The sequence below is a fragment of the Hirundo rustica genome, chromosome 1 (assembly GCF_015227805.2).
Source record: "Hirundo rustica isolate bHirRus1 chromosome 1, bHirRus1.pri.v3, whole genome shotgun sequence".
NCBI classification, from domain to species: Eukaryota; Metazoa; Chordata; class Aves; order Passeriformes; family Hirundinidae; genus Hirundo; species Hirundo rustica.
This window is the reverse complement of record NC_053450.1, coordinates 132,973,376-132,993,834: the sequence shown is the minus strand read 5'-3', so window position 1 is coordinate 132,993,834 and position 20,459 is coordinate 132,973,376. Positions and strand designations below refer to the sequence as shown.

The 20,459-nt window shown below is 40.9% G+C and overlaps 2 protein-coding genes across 6 annotated transcripts in view; one reads left to right on the top strand and one right to left on the bottom strand.

The window, feature by feature from the left end:
* AKAP9 (A-kinase anchoring protein 9) overlaps positions 1 to 8,281 on the top strand; it is a 106,324-nt gene extending 98,043 nt beyond the window's left edge. For 4 of the 5 annotated variants that reach the window (XM_040077411.2, XM_040077336.2, XM_040077166.2 and 1 more), the window contains 9 exons: positions 590 to 789; positions 1,651 to 1,759; positions 2,642 to 2,827; positions 3,381 to 3,581; positions 3,975 to 4,207; positions 5,185 to 5,270; positions 5,967 to 6,087; positions 6,906 to 7,045; positions 7,666 to 8,281. In XM_040077411.2, coding sequence (XP_039933345.1) covers positions 590 to 789; positions 1,651 to 1,759; positions 2,642 to 2,827; positions 3,381 to 3,581; positions 3,975 to 4,207; positions 5,185 to 5,270; positions 5,967 to 6,087; positions 6,906 to 7,045; positions 7,666 to 7,709 — 1,320 coding nt within the window. In that variant the 3' untranslated portion in view covers positions 7,710 to 8,281. The remainder of the gene's footprint in view (positions 1 to 589; positions 790 to 1,650; positions 1,760 to 2,641; positions 2,828 to 3,380; positions 3,582 to 3,974; positions 4,208 to 5,184; positions 5,271 to 5,966; positions 6,088 to 6,905; positions 7,046 to 7,665) is intronic. The other variant, XM_040077256.2, reaches the window with a different exon arrangement.
* A 393-nt stretch (positions 8,282 to 8,674) lies between these two features.
* Positions 8,675 to 19,976, bottom strand: LOC120762021 (lanosterol 14-alpha demethylase). Its single transcript, XM_040083991.2, has 10 exons — positions 19,764 to 19,976; positions 18,797 to 18,895; positions 17,657 to 17,833; positions 14,137 to 14,263; positions 13,022 to 13,196; positions 12,727 to 12,846; positions 12,071 to 12,266; positions 11,406 to 11,501; positions 10,375 to 10,543; positions 8,675 to 9,711 (listed from the first exon to the last, which is right to left on the bottom strand). Exons 1-10 carry the CDS (start codon positions 19,935 to 19,937, stop codon positions 9,533 to 9,535), a joined length of 1,512 nt encoding a protein of 503 aa, XP_039939925.1. The 5' UTR covers positions 19,938 to 19,976; the 3' UTR covers positions 8,675 to 9,532.
* Positions 19,977 to 20,459: the final 483 nt, after the last annotated feature.

Here is a 20,459-nt window from a genome sequence, read left to right as displayed (position 1 = left end):
TGCAGCACTGACTTTTTCCTTTTGTACCACCGTGTAGGGCAGACAGGCAAAGGCAGAGCCATGGACTCGGGTTTCCTTGCGAGGGACAGTTCTGCCATGGCAGTGCTGGGAGGCTGTTACCTGGGAACACCTCTTCAGCGCATTGTTTTGCTTGTGGTAGCATCAGTGTGTGGTTGCCTGTGACTGGACTGACCTCCATGACCATGGTGGTCTCTTTCAGCCCCTGTTCTTTGGACTATAAATTGGTTACCAAAAACGCATAGGCACAGTTGCCTAAATTCCTTGCACAACTGGTAAAGGAGCTGCTGATGCAAGAAACAAAGGCTTGGTGATATCCTGCTGAGTTTTTTGACTGGATTCATACTGTAGCTCCGTGATTCCTAGATCTTAGTCAAGAAAGACACTAGACCTTTCATGAGTGATAGTTTAGTGATACTTTACACCAGAGTTGTAGTCACACTAAACTTCCTCCTCTGTCAGAATTATCTGTTCTTCAGTTTCTGAGTGTGTTTCAGAATCATGTTTTCATTTTACAGCACCGGATCACATACATTATATATATATATATAAAGTACGTATTTCTTTGCAGACTACCTGGGATACACCAAATGACAGAACAAGAAATTGGGTTCTTCAGCAAAAAATGGAAGGAACTGAGACAAATGAGTTGACTTACCGCACACTGACAGGAGAGCTCTCTGCTGCTACTGAAATTCTGGAAAAAGTCAGACAAAAGCTGCAAACTGCATCTCCAAAGCTGAAGCAGTTGGCTTGGAAAGCTGCTAGCAGGTTAGACCAGTCTTCAGCCATTTGGTTTTGTAAACAGCGGCCAGCAAGCTAATGTTTTGGGTTTGAATCATAATTCACAGACTGCAGGATTTCATTGAGTTTGGGGTTTAGTTTTATTGTGTATGCTGTTACTTGAGGTATGCTGATGGAAGACAGGATCACAGAAGTCCTATATTTTTCCTATATGTTTTAATAGGGTCCTTTTTAAGGCACAGCAAAATTTTCTTTTTTTTTCTCTGAAAAGTGGTAAGGTTTATCTGGGTATGGTGTAGGTAGATGAATGTAGAATAGTAATTAAACAATTCATCATGTGTAAGGGGATGGATATAGGGAATATTGTCCTGAATCATGCTCTTTGGGGAAAAAAATAATTATGGTCAAGTGAAACTGATCTTGATTCTTGTTTTTGGAAGGCTACTGTCTCCATAAGATTAAAAAATATCATGGTACCAGTTCCATGGGAGGTTTAAATCTGTTTTTATTTTGCTGTGATGGTCATTTAATATTAAACATTCCTTCTGAAACATTTGAATGAAGTAGAATGCAGTGTATCTGGGAAATACCCTAGGATTTTGTTCACACAGATTCAACAGATTTGTGGGAAGCAAAACCACTATTTTAAATGTGCTTCATGTAGAATATCCCTATCTACAAATGAGTGGAAACTGTTCTATACGCTTTTTTTTAAAATCAAGACAATTTTGTTTAGAGTCACTTGGTCCTGAAAATGTTGCCCTGTCTCCAGTAACTGCTGAAGTGACTTGCTATAGATGCAGTGCATAGGAATCCATGGAGAATCCTGTTAGTCTGGCTCGTGGTGTCAGAGTTGATCTGCTGTTGGAATGGCCCCTTTTGTTTCAGATTGCAGTTTGAAACCGCAGATGATCAAGACTTCATTGCAGTACAAAATGCTATTGAAGAAGTTATTTCAGAACTGAAAATACTGCCTGGATTGTCCAGTCTGGAAGAGGTGAGACTCAATGCTGTAACTTTGATGGGAGAGTTTGGATGAGGAGCTGTGAGCAGAAACTGCAAGGAGTTTGTAAGCCTGTACTTATTCAGGTCTTTACTTTATAGAGGAAAATTCCAGTGAGTGTTCTGACTGGAGTTTGTAAAGTGTAAAAAACTCTTTCCTTTTTTTTTTTCCTCCCCAATTTTTAATACTTTAAAAGTGTTTTTTCAACTTTCAAATCAAAACTTTTCCAGTTTCATTTTAAATTTCTGTGTCTCATGGCTTTTTCTTTAAGAAAAGCTTTTTTTCCTTTCAGCAGTAATCCTGTAACAGGAAACTATTCTTAGTACTTCCTGATACTAAAATCAACATTTAGCATTTACTGTATTAACACAACACATTTACTTAAACTGCCCTGTATTTACCAAAAGAAAAGCCACTGAAGATTGAGTAGCATGCACCTGTGTAAAAAAATGAACTGAGGTAATCTTTTGCAAAGAATTTGGCAATATTTGATTTTTAAGTGAGCTTGCTTTAGTCCTTACCTATATTTTAAGCAAGGGTTTTCAATGTAACTTGAAAAAAGCTTTGAGGCTTTTCTTTTCCTATAAGTTAGATAAACATAACCATAAACTCAGTAGAAAACTTTGCAATTTGTTATAGCTGGTACAGCTGAGCTTGTATGAAAATACTCTGTTGTAATGTACAGGGTAAGTATAGACAAGAAAGTCACAATAATCTGTAGTTTACATGTACACTGAAGTTTTTAATATACAGACTGATACAAAGCTGTTGTCATTATCTATGAAAGTTTTTCACTTTCATAAATAAGCCAGTTATTTTCAGCTTGGCAACTTGGGTCTAATAGAAGTTGAGTTTGGTTTTCTTTCTCCCTTGCAGCTGAAGCTGGTGCTGCCGCCAGGCACTCCATCCAGCTCACTGACTGAGAGGCTGCTGAGGCAGAATGCTGAGCTGACGGGCTTTGTCAGCAGGCTGAGTGAAGAGAAGAATAACTTGAGGAATGCTGTTATGAAACTGGAGGAAGAGCTGAGAAGATACCAGCACAGACAACCTTCTGCAGACTATGTATGTCCATGGTGGTCCTAATCTAATGAGCTATGTTTAGAGACAAAAGCATAATTTCTTGTCCTAGTCACTCAGTTGAAAGTGATCAAGCTATCTGTCTTTCTTGGCTTCCCTCTAGAGAGCAAGTGGGTGTGAATTATTCTTGTTCAGTGGTCAGTATGTCTGAATTCACTCTTTAAAGTGTAAAACTTCATGATTTTACCCAGCATCTTTTTGTTAACTACTCTTTTCTTTTAAATGCTTTGTGCCTTTCTTTTTTAACTCTAACTTATCACCATGATAAGCAGATCCAGATAAGCCTCCAAGATGATGAAGCTAGTATGATCCAGTTGAGGGGACGTTTTTTTGGAGAAGCTGTATTTTTCTGGGACACTGATTGAGCTCCTAAAGTCACTGTTTTTGAGGTATCAGAGCGCAAGGATGACCTCAGATCCAACCACTGAATAGTTTTTCTCATTCATTTTATGAGCTCTCCACAAAACCAGTGTCTAGAATGACATGGCCTAAGCTTTTCCAAATTATGCCATTCAAATTCAGCTTCCTTTGTCTTCAGTCATCCAGGCACTCATCAGATGTTGGAGTTAATATTGATACTCTAGTTGCTTCTGAGAAGGAAATTTGGAACAGAGAAAGGCTGTCACTGCAGAAATCCTTGAAACAAGCCGATGCAGAACTCTCCAAGCTGAGAGCAGAGCTCAGAAGCGAGGCTTTCCTCAGAGAACTGGGATCAGATACTGAAAATGCTGTTTTAAGGGTAAGATTTTTTTTCACCCCCACATACTAACTACAGCTGCTTTTGAAATTTTTATTTGGGCTTATTTTTCATTGTGTTCACTCTGCTTTATTCTGAGTAAAAAGAGATTTAATTCAGTTTTAAAATTTTCATCCTTGGGTACCTGACTATTATTTTTTTTCTCCAGGAATGACATGTAAACACCTATGTTGTCCTTTTGTGTGTGCCCTATTTCTTGCTATGTAGGTGATCTCAGTGTATGAAGTTGCATTCAACAAATGTGAACAGCAGCACAGTCTTCTCCCTGGTACTGTGAAATGAATAAGCACAGAAATGCTATTAAAGTAATGATGTCTTGGAACTGTTGTGATTCTTGGAGTTTATGGGGCTTTATGTCTTTTTCTCTTGTTGCAGAGAATTTATGGCAAATACCTACGAGCAGAGAGCTTTCGGAAAGCTCTCATATATCAGAAAAAATACTTGCTGCTGTTACTAGGAGGATTCCAGGAGTGTGAAGAAGCCACTCTGGCCCTCATAGCACGGATGGGGGGACAGCCTTCCTACACAGACCTTGAAATCATCACACATCATTCAAAGGCTTTTACACGATTTCGCTCTGCAGTCAGAGTGTCCATTGCAATTTCAAGGTAAACTGGAGGAAGTTACATTTCAAACAGATGTGACTGTGCTGCTTAATATAAACTTTTCTAGCTCTCTAGTGAAATGTAGAAAACTGTCATATTCCATTGTGTTTGAATGGTATACTTTTGGTACTCATGAATATAGTAGATACTATATAGATAGTATAGGTGACAAGGTGAGCAGAGTGTAGGTAAATTCTGTAATAGGAATCAGCAGTCTGATTGTAGTTATAAAGGGCTCAGTATCTGATAATCACTGATGGAGTGTTCTGGGTAAAGTCATATCATTAAAAAACATTATGAGCAATTCTAAAGATTGCACTTATTTACAGCTTAATTTCCTTTAGAGATTAAAATCTTACATGCAAGTATAATACAGATTTAGGAATTAATTTTCTTCATGTGGGTAGTCCTTTAATTTCACAAGACTAAGGATGAGCAGGAATTGGTGAGGAAGAAAAAGTAAAGTTTATGACGGCATAGTACTGCCATGTTGCTAACAAACCTTCTTCACAAAGGTTCGAACCCCCAAGCACTTCTGCTTGCTATTGTTCTGAGCCTTGTGTGTCATACAAATTCAAAGAAGCATTCATGTACCTGTTGTGGGGATTTTACTCATAGTGCTCTGCAGTTGCAGTTTTGAAGCTGCAACAGAGCAAAAAAGTGTATTTAGTATGATTTTAAAATGCTGGTGTGCTGTAGCTTAGGTGCTTGAGCCATTTACTGTCCACTTGGACCTATACAGCACCTCTGGAATTGCACAGGTGATGCTGAAAGCAGATTTGAACAGAAGACAGTCTTAGGGATATGCAAAAGGATGTTTTGTATTTGATACTCAGGTTTTAGATACCGATCTGTTAGTTTTGCTTTCTGGTCAAGAAATTCTTATACTTTCTAGAATACAAGAAGCAGATTACTTTTATTTGCCTGTTTAATTTATTCTGAAGCTGTTGGTTTTTCTTTTTTTTTAATTTGAAATGCAGAATGAAGTTCCTGGTTCGTCGATGGCACAGAGTTACAGGTTCTGGTATTCTGACTATCAATAGGGATGTCTTTAGCCAGAACACAGGTAAGTCATAGTCCAGTAATGACTGAAAAAACGGTATTTGCAAGTCACAACACTGCTCAATGGAGATGGGTTTAAATTTGTACTATACTCATGTGGAATGAATGGGATGTTCCCTCTTTCTTTTGCTATAATTGTTTGGATTAACCTCAGTTTTCATGCTCAGCACAGACACTAACCTATTTGTTTTCTCTTCAGTTTTGTTTTGTTCCATTGTGGGTGGGATTTAAAAAAATATGGAAGGTTTCCCTATGGAGTGTGTTCATGAAAGCAGTTTTAGCTGTGTCATTGGAGTTATTGTAGGAGATCTGCACCGCAGGCTTTTTCTTAGAACAAAAGCTTGTCATTCTTTTGTTACAGGTTTATGTCTGGAAAATAAAAGTTTTCTGCTTGCTTTTTTGTAGGAGTCTAAGGAGAATCAGAAGCTTCATTATTATTTACTGGCTACTTAGGTCTGCACTAAAACCTTTTCTCAGTCTGTGAGTGTCCTTGTTGACGTCAGTGAGGCCAGGATTTCATTTCTGCTTTTCCCTGAGGGAGTCTGAAAGTGGTCTATACTTGTTAAATGCCATTTTTATGATATGCAAGCAGAAAACTCATATCTGAGGTTCCCAGTAAAGTGCAAAAGGTCTTACTGTTTTTAGTTTTCAAGACACTGCATTTTGTATTTCTAATATTCTGTATATTTTGTATTTCTAGGTCATGAATTACGGCCTGATTCATTCTCTGGCGGCATGGATCTTTATGGAGAGCAGAGGCATTCCTATAGATCCAGGTCAGGCATGGAGTCTCCTAGATCACCTATAAACTTTCAACATAAGTACGTTTGGGGTTTTTATTATTATTCTCTTTCAGGCACTGTTGAATAGCTGAAAGCCTCAGTGTTTACTACTAAGGTTTGTAACCTTTGATGCTGTAAGATTTAACATTTTTGTAAGAATACATAAAAAATTATCTCGGGCTTTCAGTGTGTGATTACTTATCACATGATTGAGGCTAAAGCTCGCACACCCCCGCCAGTGAAACCGGGTATTTTTCATCAAGGGCAACATTTTTATGAGTGCCATCCTACTTTGATGAGCTTATATGAAGTTGTGAGTTCAGCTCTTCACTGAATATCAAATTCTAGTCATATTTTGGGTTTCATTTTCATGGAGACCACCTCAATATTTGTATTGTCTTAGTTTGTCATGACCATAACAGTTTACGTGGTAAAAAACTTCACTCTATCTTGGCCACTATTGACTTTTACTTACAGAGAGTAATGACAAGAGGCAGAATCCTGTAAAGATGGCAGTGTCCCTGTTGACACAAGCTTCTTACTAGAAAACCAAACTTCAGCCTACCGTGGATTCTGCTGCAGTCTCACTAGGAATTTGGTGGTCAGTCTTTGTCTCAAAAAAATGTAGCAACAAATCCTGTGCAGTAGAAGGAAAAGGCCAGGGGAAAGAGTGACTTCTCTGGCTTGCACAGTAAGTGCCAGGGCCGTTAAATGGGTTTGATGTGCTGGCTACCATATGGATAAGCTAAGGGCCATGCAGGCCATAAGGTACCTCTGCCTACAGTATTTTGCTGTGTTGCTGCTATTTTTACTTGAAGTTTCCCTTTCTGAAATGGTGTGTGTTGTTCTGCCCCTAGGCTCCACGGGATGCACGCTGATTTAAACCCAGTCTCCTTTGCCTGTCCTCAGCTGCAGAACTATGATCCCGAAAGGGCTCTGACAGATTACATCAATCGCCTGGAGGCACTGCAGAAGCGGCTCGGCAGCGTGCAGTCAGGTAGGACACCTCTGGGCAGCCCACTGCCACAGGGGTGCTGGTTCTCTGAGATACACAACGAACAACTTCCATTGTATCAATTTTCAGCCTTAAACAAGAGGCATTTCTGAGCTGTAGCAAAAAGCTCACTTAAAAGAAGATTGCAAAATTCTTTGAATAAGAGATACAAGTGTGCTTTCAGTATAGATTTTGAGATTATTGGTAACACTTTACTTCCCTGATCTCTAATAAATGCACAGCAAGGATTCAGTTGGCATCTTGCTAAGATTTTAAGTTATATAGAGAAGAATGTACCCAGAAGATTGGGACATGGAAGATGAATTTTTTCTCCTACTGCTGTGATTACCGAAATTAAAGTCAATTTGTCCCATAGATGATGACAATTTTTTGTGCTGAAAGAGGAATACATCAAGAAAATTGTCAGAACAATGGGATGAAATCTATGAGTTTTGAAGTTACTGTGTTTGTCTTCCCATCATTTGGGAAAGTTTTGTTCTTAAAAGATTTGATCTTTAGAAGTCCCTGTTCTATGATTTCCCATGTAAAATCTTTCATGCTTATTCAGCTGAATGTACATACTTGTTCCGAGTAATCTTGATGAGTTTTTCTCCATCTTACAGGTTCAACTTCATACACGCAGTTGCACATGGGTATAAGAAGATAATAATACCTTTCAACATCTCCATCACTGGCAGTGATGCTAACAGATTGCCTTCTGTAAATCCGTGCTCTTTCTGTGCTTTTGTATAATGTGTATATTGTGGGACCAATATGAACACAGCTCTACGATTGTGTACAGTTCCATCCTGGCACACCCACAGAGACTGGGATTTATGGATGTAGGCACTTCGTGTTTATGAAAACAAAACCAACAAAATCTGAACAAAAAAAATCGCCCAAAACTCCCTAAAAAATCCCTCCAAAACAACCCCCCCCACGTTTAAATTACATGTATATTTGTGGAATGCTAATTTAAATGATTAACTTATGAAGTGTGTATTTATCAAAAGGGTGCGAAGATGAAACTTGTGTATTAATTAAATTGAGCTACATTCAGCAAAATTTACTTGCACTTTTTCTGGCAAGGCTACTGAAGTTACATTGACTCGTAATATTTGCTACTGGCAGTGCAGACAGAATATCACTTGTAGAGACCTATTTTTGTAATGGTAGAAGTTTTGAATTTTATGGGTATTTTGTCAAAGTACTGAAATAAACATGACTTCATGCTTCTAACTGTGTTCAAGAACTGCTCCCTTATTCACATGGGACAGGTTGCTCCTGCCTGAGTTCCTCCTACCTGTGGTGACTTCAGCTTGACTTCTTACAGATTCCAAAGCACTGCCATCAGAGAGGGACATGGACAAGCCTGGCTTCTGCAGACTCTGGTCTCACCTGACAGGGCTGGAAGGAAAGAGCCTGTGCTCCCTCACCTTCCATGACTGGTACAAACACAAGGTTTTAGAACAGTTACACTGAATTTAGACGAGGAAGGAGGAGAAAAAACCCTGGTTACATGGAGCCCTGCCGAAGGGGACACAGCCCACTCCAAGACAGAGTTACAAATTTACTAATCAAACCTGTTCAAAAAGAAGTGACAGGGTTGAGCATGGAAAACTTCCACAAGAGTTCTGTTTACAAATTTAATTCAAAATTCCTGTGAGCCAGAGCTCATTACAATTTATCGTCAGCACTCCTGAACCAAACACCATTTAACAATCCTGCATGAGTCAGTACAAACCCAGACAACATTCAGCTATTTCACCTTTTTTATACACAAATCTGTTATTTACAAAATTCATGTTGTTGGTGTCTTCATATTCTTACTCTTACACTTTACATCAAGCTTCCAGAGATCACCATTTTCCAATTTTTTTTTAGAGAATTACTTGTTGCTTTCTTAGCATAGGCATTTTACAACTCCTTCAAGTTAGACAGTTAAATGGCTCATTCTTGAAATTACTTACCTGTGAACCTGCCTACCACTTAGCTGTACAGTAGCATTTTCTTAAATCAGCCAAGCCCATCACTCGCTTGGAACAGAATCATAAATGCCAAAGGAAGGGCACCACCAAGTACCGTCTCCTGTGGTGCCTGTTCCTGGATGGGTTTGCTGAAATTGGGTACAGAGGCAAAGTAGGCATCTGGTTATCTGGGGAAGGTAATCTTCAATTATTTTTCAAAAGGAAAGAGTTCCACTTGTAGAAATTACTTTTTCATCATTAAAGGTCTGGCATGCACCTTAAAAGTGTTACATCAATAAAAAAGACACCTTTGCTTTAAAAATGCAATGAGAAAATTGTAGAACAAGCAATTATACACAACAGCAGTAAATAGTGTGGGTGAACAAAATAGATGCAATTTGGTAGACTACTGTTGATCTCCTAACAGTAGATGCATCAGCTTCCATCTGCCATTCGGTCACAATTTTATTCAAAAGTCTGTTAGTTTACACAACTTTAAAAAGTAAGGTTTTAGCACCAGAGTTTACAGTGACCGCCTCTTGTATCTGATAACAGGGTTGTTAGGTGTGTGTATCATTGTTGTATAATTTATAGTTGGAAAATAGTCATTGATAAGATCAAATTCATACAAACGAAGCAAAGTAGACCAAATAGTCTTAATTTGAACATAAGCAAAGTTTTCTCCAATGCAGCGATGACGACCTAGAAGGAAAGCCATAAAATGCAGTTAGAATATTTTACTGGATCCTCTGACAATCAGCTAATTTTAGAAGTTTTATGCAGATAGTAGTTGCCCCTTTCTCAATAATCTGAGGTTCTGATGTTTCACATACCCCATTTTATGTATAATTCCATCCAAGTCTTATTTTTCCAAGTTATCACTGCATAAAACAGCCGACTAAGTGGAATGAGATTGTGCTGTTCTGTCCCCACTAGAAAGCATGAATCTAGGTATCAGGAAAGAAGCATTTGCAACACTGAGAAATGAGATCAGCTCTAACTCCATCATGACAATATTTGCAAACTGTTCTGGAAGCTGGGATTCGGCAGACTTTTACTCTGCCCTCAACTGAACTTTTATTACCAGGTTTGTCCTTGACTTGAAAATATGTGAGTCGAGCATCACTCACGCTAACCTATAGGTGTTTTGGTAACTGCTGTGAGAGATTTATACAGCTATGACTAATGCAGAACAATTAACTTAGTTCCTTTAACAGCACTTTCACAGTAGGAAAACTTTCAGCCAGAAACAGAAAAAAAATCTATCCTCAGAAGCTGCAGTGTGAAGAGGAGCTGTAGGACATGGCTAGTGTTGAGCCACCTCAGCACAACCTCACACCAAAGGTGCTGCATTCTCTTACTCACCAGCACCAAATGGAATGTATGCAAACTTCTCTCCAGCCGCTGGGTTATCTTGGAGGTATCTGTCAGGCTTGAAGTCCAGAGCCTCATTCCAGGAGTCTCTGAGTCTGTGGTTAACAGTGGGAGATACACACACTTGATGGCCGGGAGGAATATTGTATCCAGCAATGGTCTACAAGAGAAATGACAAATGTCTCCATTTTTCTTTTTAAAGTGTTACCTGAAGTGTTACTTTACAAGGCTTAAAATTCAAGATATTTTGGCCAAGTGCATTTAAAAATTAATGCAATCTAACACTTCCTTTCTTACTTGTACAGGACACAGTGCTCAAGTAGTTATAGGAACCTTCCAGCTGTTTAAGGCTGGCAATTCTACAGAAGGAGGTTTTTTTATAAAAAAGAAATAATGAACTTAAAATTTATTGAAAGCCTTTGACATTGAAGGAACATAGTTAATAAAATACTTGAATTTTTTGACATGGTACTGTATTTATACAAACAGCAAGTTTTCTTTCAGATTTACCTAGCTTGTATTAAATGCTTGCCAAATTTTTCTATGACAGGAGTTAAAAATACCTGACAAGCAAAAAATGGTGGCACCAAACAAAGCTCAAATAAGACTGGTAGCTACAAGAAACTGTCAGTTTTTCTGAAGAAAACTGCACACGATAGTTCCTAGGTCCCAGAGCTGCTCTTCTCCAGGTGGAACAATCCCTGTTTCCCCAGCCTCTCACCACCAGTGCTGCAGCCCCTTCCCATCCAGGTGGCCCTCTGCTTGTTTCACTTCATCAGTCTCTTGCTGGGGCCTGCAGAGGTCTGACATTGGACACAATTCCACATGAAAGTAAGAAATACCAAGTTCAAGGTATTAATTGCTTTCCTAACTCAACATTGGCTATGCTACCACTGACAGAACCCCAGAGTGCCATCAGCTTTCCTCCCTGCCAGCTCAATTCTGTTTCATTCTGCCAGCTGAGATACCTCTGACCGAGCCTGTGCTGCTGCAGTGAAATTAGCTCCAAAAAGTGTCCTCACCTGAGGAGTTCTGGCCATTCTCATCATGGTCATGATAGGAGGTCTAAGCCTTAAAGTTTCTTTTAGACAGCGATCCAGCAAAGTGAGATCCTTGAGCTGAAAATACAGAGAAAAGGATGTATCACAATATAGCCAAGTTCATTCAACACCAACAAAATGCTATTTTATACCATTTAAAAACAAATTTAAAAAAATCAAAGAGTAAGCAGCATATATTTACATGTACTTTATTAGCTGCACTGAAGGAAAAAAATCACTTGACCAACTAGTGTCTTAGTGATCTGTCTCAAGTATTTTCTGTTGCCTCATTAAAGAACAAGGTCACATTACATTGCTTTCCTCAGTGGAAATACGAGGATCTTCCTCTGCTACAGATCTATCATTTATTAAATAAACATAGGAACTGCAATTTCCCTAATGAACACTGTTTAAAAAAACAGTATCAAGCTGAAAATTTACTTGGACAGGAAGAGAACAGGAAATGTACTGGCAAACAGCATTATCACAGAATGACTGTGCCAATCACTATTTTAACACAAAAGCCATGTGTCTATTTCATGTTCGATGAGCATGAAATGCTTTCAAACGATGAGTTGGAAATTTCTTTTCTAAATAAGCATCTAGAGGTATAAAAACACCCCTCAGGACTAATGCAACATACCAACCTGGTCGTAAGTTAAGGGTGGCAGGTCATCCCCACACACTGCTTTCTGTTCTGCATAGCACTGTTCCTGCAGGGCTTTGTCCCTGGCGAGGAAGAAGCCGAGCCAGGCGCTGGTGGTGGAGGACGTGTGCTGCCCTGCCAGCAGCAGCCCGATCAGCATTCCCGCAATTTCATCGTCCGTCAGCGCGCGGCCGTCCCTGTGTCGGAGGGAACGGAATTGGAGCTTCGTTTGGTCACGTTTCATTATTTAGCATTGCTATTTATACAGTAGCATTTACAATTTCTTCTAATGTACTCCTTCTACTTTTTTACTGCCTACCCTAAATGACGAGGCAAAATATCTAAGGGTAGGGAGAAGGGAGAACAGAGCAAGAGAGACTCTTTAAGAGCCTCGAAGATCATTCCTCAACAGCCAGCAAAGCGAAAGGAAGCAACCTCAACCGCCTCATGACCACCAATGACAATCTCAGAAATCTGAACAACCATTGACAAGTGAAGTTTTAAACCTGTTTTTAAGAATAAAACTAGGACAAATTGCATGCAACAAAACCACTTCAGAACATGAGGGAATGTTTCTTGGGTTTTGGTAGACAGTTCTAACTAAAGAGCTCAAAACTAAAGTAAATCTTCAAAGAAGTCTTTAAACTCTTGGCTTACTTGTATGAAGCATCAAGTAGAGTTTGGAGCATGTCATCCTCCTTCTCCTCAGACTTTCGACGTTTCTGGATAACCTTGTAGAAAATCTTCTTTATTTCTTTGTGTGCTCGATCTCGTCGTCTGAGATTCAAAACACTTCCATTAGCAACTTCATACAACATAACACAAAGGCTTATGAGGATTTATTGGGTTGTCTACAATAGCTTACAAAGAAGTGGTGGGGATGGGGGACAATCCAAACAACAATGATGTTTAGATAAAATGCTTAAGTTGCTTCCTCTGTTACTGCTGGTACCTGAAGCTTGGCAGAGGCAGCCAGCCTGGCAGCAGCCAGGCAGCGTGAGTGAAACCCCCATCCAGGTCGGCGTACAGCTGAGCCACCTTCTCATCCAGCAAGCCTCGGATTTCCTTCCCGTGTAAGCAATGGCTCGCCGTCAGAATGATCAGTTCTGAAAGGGCTTCAAACAGGTCTGAGGAAAGATTTGAAAAACATTACTGAAATGTGTCTTATCAGATGTCTCTTGGAACAACTTTTTAATTAGATCACTGATACCTTTTGTTTAAAGTATTTCTTTCTAGAAATTTTTCTAGCAGAGTTAGTAATTCTTCCAAAGCAAGCCAGGCATCACAAGCTCGGTCCTTAATAAATATAAGTGAAGTCATACAAAGATTTAACCCTGAAATCCAAATCCATGCAAAACCACTTAGTTTTGCTGCTCACTGAATTATTTTTATATAGTAGTACTTAAACACTTAAATATCCATTTATATATTACAATATTATTATCTGTACTTACATATAAATCATACACATTCAAAATAATTCAATATACTAAAATGTGACATATAATTTTTATGCATTTAAATATAAGTATGTATGTTTAAATAATATTTGACACTGTTATGTAACTGTGAGCTTGCAACAATGATGATTGGCAAGCTGGGGATGAGGGAAAATAACCATTTCACTTCAGTCACTAATGTAACCGTATCAGCTTCAAAGATGCAGTTTTTCACTGCAGAGACTCCCAGAGCCAAGATTTCCAGCACAGGCTCTCTAGGAAGTCACAGCAGCAGCTTTTCCCAGGGACTAGGAAGTGGTTACACTGAGCTGACTGATACCATCCAAAATGAGCACAACAGGTGCACTACGAGCTGAATAAGAAAGCAAAACTAAGACAGTCTTTCATGCCTTTCAGTGATTTTCTGAGCAGCTTTATTCTCCAATAGCCTTACATTTGATTTTTAAAAATCTGTATTTTCTTTCTTCTGATGTTCAGTACACTTTTACCTATGTAATTTTTAATTTCTTTTATACTGTACTGCAGTACATCTTTTACAAAAATATACTGCTTTGGCCTTAAGTACTTCACAGAAAACTGGAGGAAAAACATATTTGAGCCTGCTTACTTTTCTCTCCACGATCTCCCCATGCTTTGAAATACTCCTTTGTTTCTTCTTCAATCACAGATACATGCTGTCTAAACTGGGCAATGTTTAGCCCAGTTTTGAGCATCTTCTTCTGTTCCAAAAATATCTAAAAGAACCAAGACAGAAAAAGCAATCAGTACAAGGATCATCATATTAATGTGATTAAAACTTATTAGAATTTGTACTGTAAGATCATCCAGAAGTAAACAGGGATCATGATTAGGACTGCAGGGTATAGCAGATACTCAGTTTTATCTAACAGGTAATACTCTGTTTTTCACCTTTGTCTTTCAAACAACAGTTCAGAAACATTCAAGTAAAATAATAGCTCGAGGTGCAGTTCTCTCTTTTGCAATACCAAACAAAAAATTATTTTAGTATCTTCATTAAATTTTATCCCTGAAGATACAAGATGCATGCAAAGTTGAACTATGGAATGCCCTTTAGAAATATAATTACAAACATAACCAGCCCTGTCTTTGCAAAGTCTGGATTTAGCCTGTGTCCCCTGATAAGTGGCCTCCTCACTTTCTCTCCCTCTCCTGTATTCTCCCAGGCAGAAGGACCCTGGACTAGAGGTGACCCTTTCTCTTACAGAGCCCTCTGATCTCACTGCCCAGGAAGTCAGATACAGAAGCAGGACGCAAACTGCTTCCTAGGAAAATAGTGAGTTTCACACCCTTCTCACCTCCTTCTCTTTTTCAATGTATAGATTCTTGGCTAACAAACCTACTGGTGAAAAGCCCTTCATTAGATGAGAACCATTCAATGCACTGACAGGACATTGACTCATAAAATTATTAATTTGATTTTCAAGCCTTAATTATGAATGAGGCATTTGCCCTATAGCTCTGCACTGCAGCATGAGTAATACAACAAAAAACTGTCTTCCCACCAAGGGCTCTGCATGTAGGATACAGAACAAAAGGCATTACAAGAAAAGCTACTTCCAAGAAGCTTCTGTTTTGAGAATGCATTGAGAACCCCAGCAGTCTGTCAGAGGGCACATATGCCACAGAGCAGAGAGACAAGCACATTTTCCTTTGCAGCATGCTAGCCAGTCTCCAGGAATGGCACACAGGAGTGAACATATTCTCTGCAATTTCAGCTCCTCTCGACAAAAAACTATCGGCAAGAGGCTTGGAGGGAGGAGAGTGAATATGAGTTGATATATTGACTACAGTTGATATATTGACTACAATTACCAGAATCACTGGTAAATAAGCAAATTACTAATTTTGAAGAATAAGGGGTAGTTCTTCCAAACACATGACTGAAAGTCACAGAATTAATAGATTAGCAGCTTAAGCAGAGAAAAGGGGGTCTCAAAAACAACTTCAGGATGACCCATCAATTGCAGAAGGCCAATGAAATTTTCCATCTCTAAATGCCTTCCCATTAGATGTCTGAAATGAAATCGTGGTGGTGACACTATGCAAAAACACCGGCTTACCTCTAGCAGAATGTGTTCTGGCCACAACTGGCTGTGCTACCTCTCTAGCTTCATAGAGTGAAACTAGAGATAATCAGTGTCAGAGATCATTACATGTCAATAGCAAACACCTTGCATCTCCACGCTGTGGAAAAAGAGTAACTTTTGTGGAAAAAAAGGACTTTTCTGAGGAACCTCAATCTGCAGAGATAATAAGAAAGAAGTCCTTCTGGTAGCAGAGGTATGAATTAAGTAGACATATCCACAGGCACCCAAGGCTTGCTGAGTAATATGATTCATGTCTTGACTAAAGCAGAACTCAAGTGCACTCTAGAGAAAAAGAAAACCTAGGCTAACTCTAGAAAAAGACCTCATTTCAGAAAATAAACAACAAAAAAAGAGCTGTATATGGTGGGGCACTGAGGTAGGCCTTAATCATCCCTATGTGCCGGAAGTACATGGTGGTAAGAAATGCTCATTCCAAGGAGCTTACAGAAAATTCTATAAAACTGATGGATGAGATTAGATCACAACAAAGAACTAGCTCCCACAAACTGAAGAGCATGAAAGCAGAAGTCAAACCATCTTTAACCAGTGGGCAAACTTTCACAGAATTAAGGACAAACCATGACCTTTAAGTTTCAAGCAGACATCCCATGACAGTCAGAATCCACAAAACAAGCCCACCCAGTGAAAACGTGGCCATCTGAGCAGCCTGATTCACACTCTTCTGAAACAAGTATATACCAGAGAAGAACATGAGATGTATTGCAGAGAATCATGTGTCCTCCATGCTCCAGCAGCTGCAGAAGTGATTCACAACTCCATCCCTGACTTTTTGAGGAAGACCTCTGACTATCTGAACTGGTAGAAACAAGTCTGTTAGAACGGCCCCACTCATGGAAGAGATCTCCTTAAGACACAAGAAATGATCTCTTACTGTTATCCAGGCTGCAGTCCTGCTGGTTCTCATAGGGATGGAGGAGCTATGCAAATCCATCAAGTGGCAAAGAACCTACCACCCAGCCAACCAGTCCTCCCCCAAACTACAATTCCTTCCTGACAAAGAGACAATCAAATTCTCCTTTACCTACTTAGAAAGTAGCAAGTTGTAGGTAGTAGTTGTGTATGAGATTTCCAAAAGAACAGGGTAAGAACAACATGCTTATTACTCTGTGGGTCATGGCAAAATGCCAGCGTGGAGGCAAAGAGAGTAGTAATTACTTCCCCTAAGCCACATCATTAATAGGGCAACAATCATAGCACGTAGGCAGGGATGAATGAAGAGGCATGCTAAGGAGGGAACGAAATTGATGGTCACAGAAACTATGACTGGCATTAATACAAACAAAATGAGGCCACAACTGAAAATCCAAAAATAAAGTATATCACAATGCTGTTTCTTCCACCCAACTACTCTGCTATACAACATGCACTGAACACAGAGTGCCAGTGGAGCAACTGTGGCCACAGAAAGGTTGGCTTCTGCAGTTTGAGAGTCTGACATGACAGGCCACTCTTAGAAACAAGAAAGCAGCCAATGCTTAGCTCAGATACAATGCCACATGACACAGCCCCCGTGCTCCCATGCAGACATGGGAGCATTCTGCAAACATACACAGAATGATATCTGTCTGAGCAAAACAAACCTTGTGGTTCAAACTGTTAAATTATTACTCCCATGTCTAGATTTGGCATGGCATAAAATTACCACTCTTAGGGCTTTCTTAGAATTAAGACCTGAAGTTGCTAAGAAGGGAGAAGTGAGCTGCAGTCAGAGGCATGCTGCAAGGGAAGAAAAAAGTGACGTACTAGTTTTCCCTCTATGGCGAGATTAGATGGTTTCAAGAACAAAAGATAATGTCCAGAGTGACAAATGGCCAGGTGCTAAAGAAAGCAACCTGAACACACTCAGTCTTGATTATCCAGATGAGACTATTCACCTGCTGCAATCTGCCACAGTGTTTATGAACACAACCTCATCACACAGAGCCAAGAGCTCAGGGCTGCCTACTCAGCATTCAAACTGCAGAGCCCTTCTACTGATGTGATATTTAAGATACAAACCGCATTAGGGACGTCATAGGCAACTCCCCTGCCAAAGACCGGCGTGGTTAACCGAGAGTACACATCCTCTGCATTCAAATCTTCGTTTTTGCTATTGAAGAGCAGAGCAGCAGCATCACTACCCAGTAAGTATGTGAACGTCTTGCCAACCATAGTGAAACTGAACACAGGTCCATACTAAGAGAGAATAAACAAAAAACTAATTTCTTTGAAATAAGAACAAAAATCATTAAATCCCTATCTCTCTGTACAGTCTTTCATAAATTTTCTCCTAAAAAAAATCCAGACATTTATTATAGATAAATGTATTTTAAACCACATTTTAATTCATACTCAATGTACATACTAGTGATATCTAATGTTATAATGAACACATGTGAATGTACACATTTTAAAACCATTTATTATGTGGAAAACAAATAAAAGATCAGTCACACTAAAAAAACTAGCAGAGAGATTGCAGCACATACTGACCCCATTAATCTACAAACACTGTCTCAAAAAATTCTGGATTAGAAGTATGCACAGATAATTAGGGGCAAATAAGATTTTGAATTTTAAAAGTCATTGCCAGCAGACCTTCATGCACCAAATTTGGCTTTCTCTAAGCTAACCAAGCTATGATTTAAGCTTATAACTCTAGATAGTTTTAGACAATGTGAAACAGCTTGATGTAATTGCAATTAAGGCTCTAATGATTTAAGTAATTTCTTCTAGGGTGTTACAGTTTAAAAACTACTCAGGTTTTATACACCAGCTCTTTTAACATCAGAGAGGCCTTAAAATTCATGAAGTTGCCCACAGAGGTGGTCAGCTACATTCCAACCTGGTCACAGATTGGTAAAGAATGTGATTAAAAGTTGCCAATTACAGCAATAAATAACTGAACGAAAATGACTTTTTCATTAACTTGTGATTCAGCTATGAGCACTACACAACTCTGCTAGCATATTTATGACATGTGAATCACGAGAGCTTAGAAAACACTACTGCTACCTGAAGAGATCTGAAGATCACAGAGCCTACTGTGCACACTCCCTTCCATATTCAAGGTGATTTTAAACAGGCCTCAGACACAGAACTTAACAGATACATGCAGTATTTTCATATATGCTCAGCTAGTCATGTGGGAAAACATACCTTGTCATAAGCATTTTCCAAAAATTCAATGGGACTTTTTCCAAATGCAATTGCATGACCGAGAAAAGGGATGCCTGAAGAAATAAAAGGTGGGTAGTTCTGTAGAAGAAAGAGAAAAATAATTACTGAATTTTCTCCAGAGATTATCACAGAATCATGAACTAATAGAATATCCTGAGCGGGAAGGGACCCACAAGGATCAAAGCCCAGCTCCTGCCCCTGCACAGGACCATCCCCAAGGGTGACAGCATGTGCCCGACTGAGTTGTTGGAATGCTTCTTGAACTCTGCCAGGCTTGGTGCTGTGACCACTTTCCTGGCACGTGCCAGTGCCCAAAAGTAATAAAATCATGTCCACTTACAAAAAACTAACCACAGAAGAAGTTTCAAATATATTTGTTTAAACGCTTTCGTGAAAAGGCCAACTTTAAAAACATATTCAGCTATTCAGATAAAACTACATTTAAAAGCAGCAAAGGTTAAAATAAAGTCAATGTTATTAAGATTCTTCCTATGCTGCCTCCGAACGTGAAGCACAGAGATAACTGCAATTGAAAATAAGGCAGTCAGAAACGAAACAGCGCTGGAGGATAGGCTGAACAGCCCCTCAAAAGAAACTTCAGGTTAGCACCGCGTTTCGCAGGTGAGCTTCTCTTAAGCTCCACCGATGAAACGCCCCGGGGCTCCGCAAGCCCGGAGCGCCTCTGCCTCCCGCGGTACCAAGCAGCGCGGCGAGGGCGATGCCGGCCCCGGGGAGGCTGCTGGAAACGCCGCTGCCGCCGGAGCCCGCTCCCCCGCGCCCGGCTTTCAGCGCCGCTTCCCCCACGCTCCCGAGGGCCGGCCCGAGGCTGCTCCCCCGGGCCCGCGCTCTGCGGCGGCACCGCCCGGCTCCCCCGGCCCGCGGGCACCGACCCTGAGAGGGACGGCGCCGGAGCCCGCCGGGCCCCCGCCCCGCCCGCAGCGCTCACCTTCTGGTCGGAGCCGAGGTGTCGCCGGTAGCCCAGCTGGAACAGGTAGCCGAGGCTGAGCGCGAAGGCGGAGGCGGCCAGCACCAGGGAGAGGGGGTTGCCGACGGCCACCCGCTCCAGCAGGGACCCGCCGGCCTCCATGAGGTTCAGCATCGTCTCGGCGCCCGCCGCCATCCGCCGCGGCTCCACAGAGCAGGGCGGCGCGGCGCGGCTCGAGTGGGCCGGGCTGAGGCGAGCCCGTGCGGCGGCTCCCGGCGCTGGGCTGATCTCTGCCCATGTGACGATTGCCGGCGCCGCAGCCAACCCGCGGCCGCGCTGCGCGGGGTGACGGCGTCGGCCGGGCTGCGGCCCGCGCCATTGGGCGGGCGGCGGGCGGCGGGCGGGGCCCGGCCGCCTCAGGGCTCGGCCCCGGCGGCGGCGGCGCTCGGCGCTCGGGGTGTTCGAGGTGCTGGGGATCCTCGGACTCCCGGACGACGCGGTTCTCCGGGAAATGAGGCTCACGCGATCGTGAGCCGTCCCTCGGGCATCACTGTCGGAGCCCCGCTGACAGCCCAGGGCGCTGATTTGTAAAGCTGCACAGCACGCGGAGAACGAGGCCAGCTTATTTGTGTTTAATTCCAGATGCTGCAAAAGTTAAAAAAATATTGGTTTTGAAGTGAGTTTCCACTAGGACCTAAGGGTTTAAGATTAAATAGT

Excerpts from the sequence above, each read along its gene's own strand:
- LOC120762021 (XM_040083991.2), bottom strand. The coding sequence starts at position 19,937 with ATGGCGGCGGGCGCCGAGACGATGCTGAACCTCATGGAGGCCGGCGGG. Across the intron at positions 17,834-18,796 it reads TGGAAAATGCTTATGACAAG|TATGGACCTGTGTTCAGTTT; the intron begins GTATGTTTTCCC and ends ATTCTCTCTTAG. Across the intron at positions 14,264-17,656 it reads CCTATGACGTCCCTAATGCG|ATATTTTTGGAACAGAAGAA; the intron begins GTTTGTATCTTA and ends TGGTTCTTTTAG.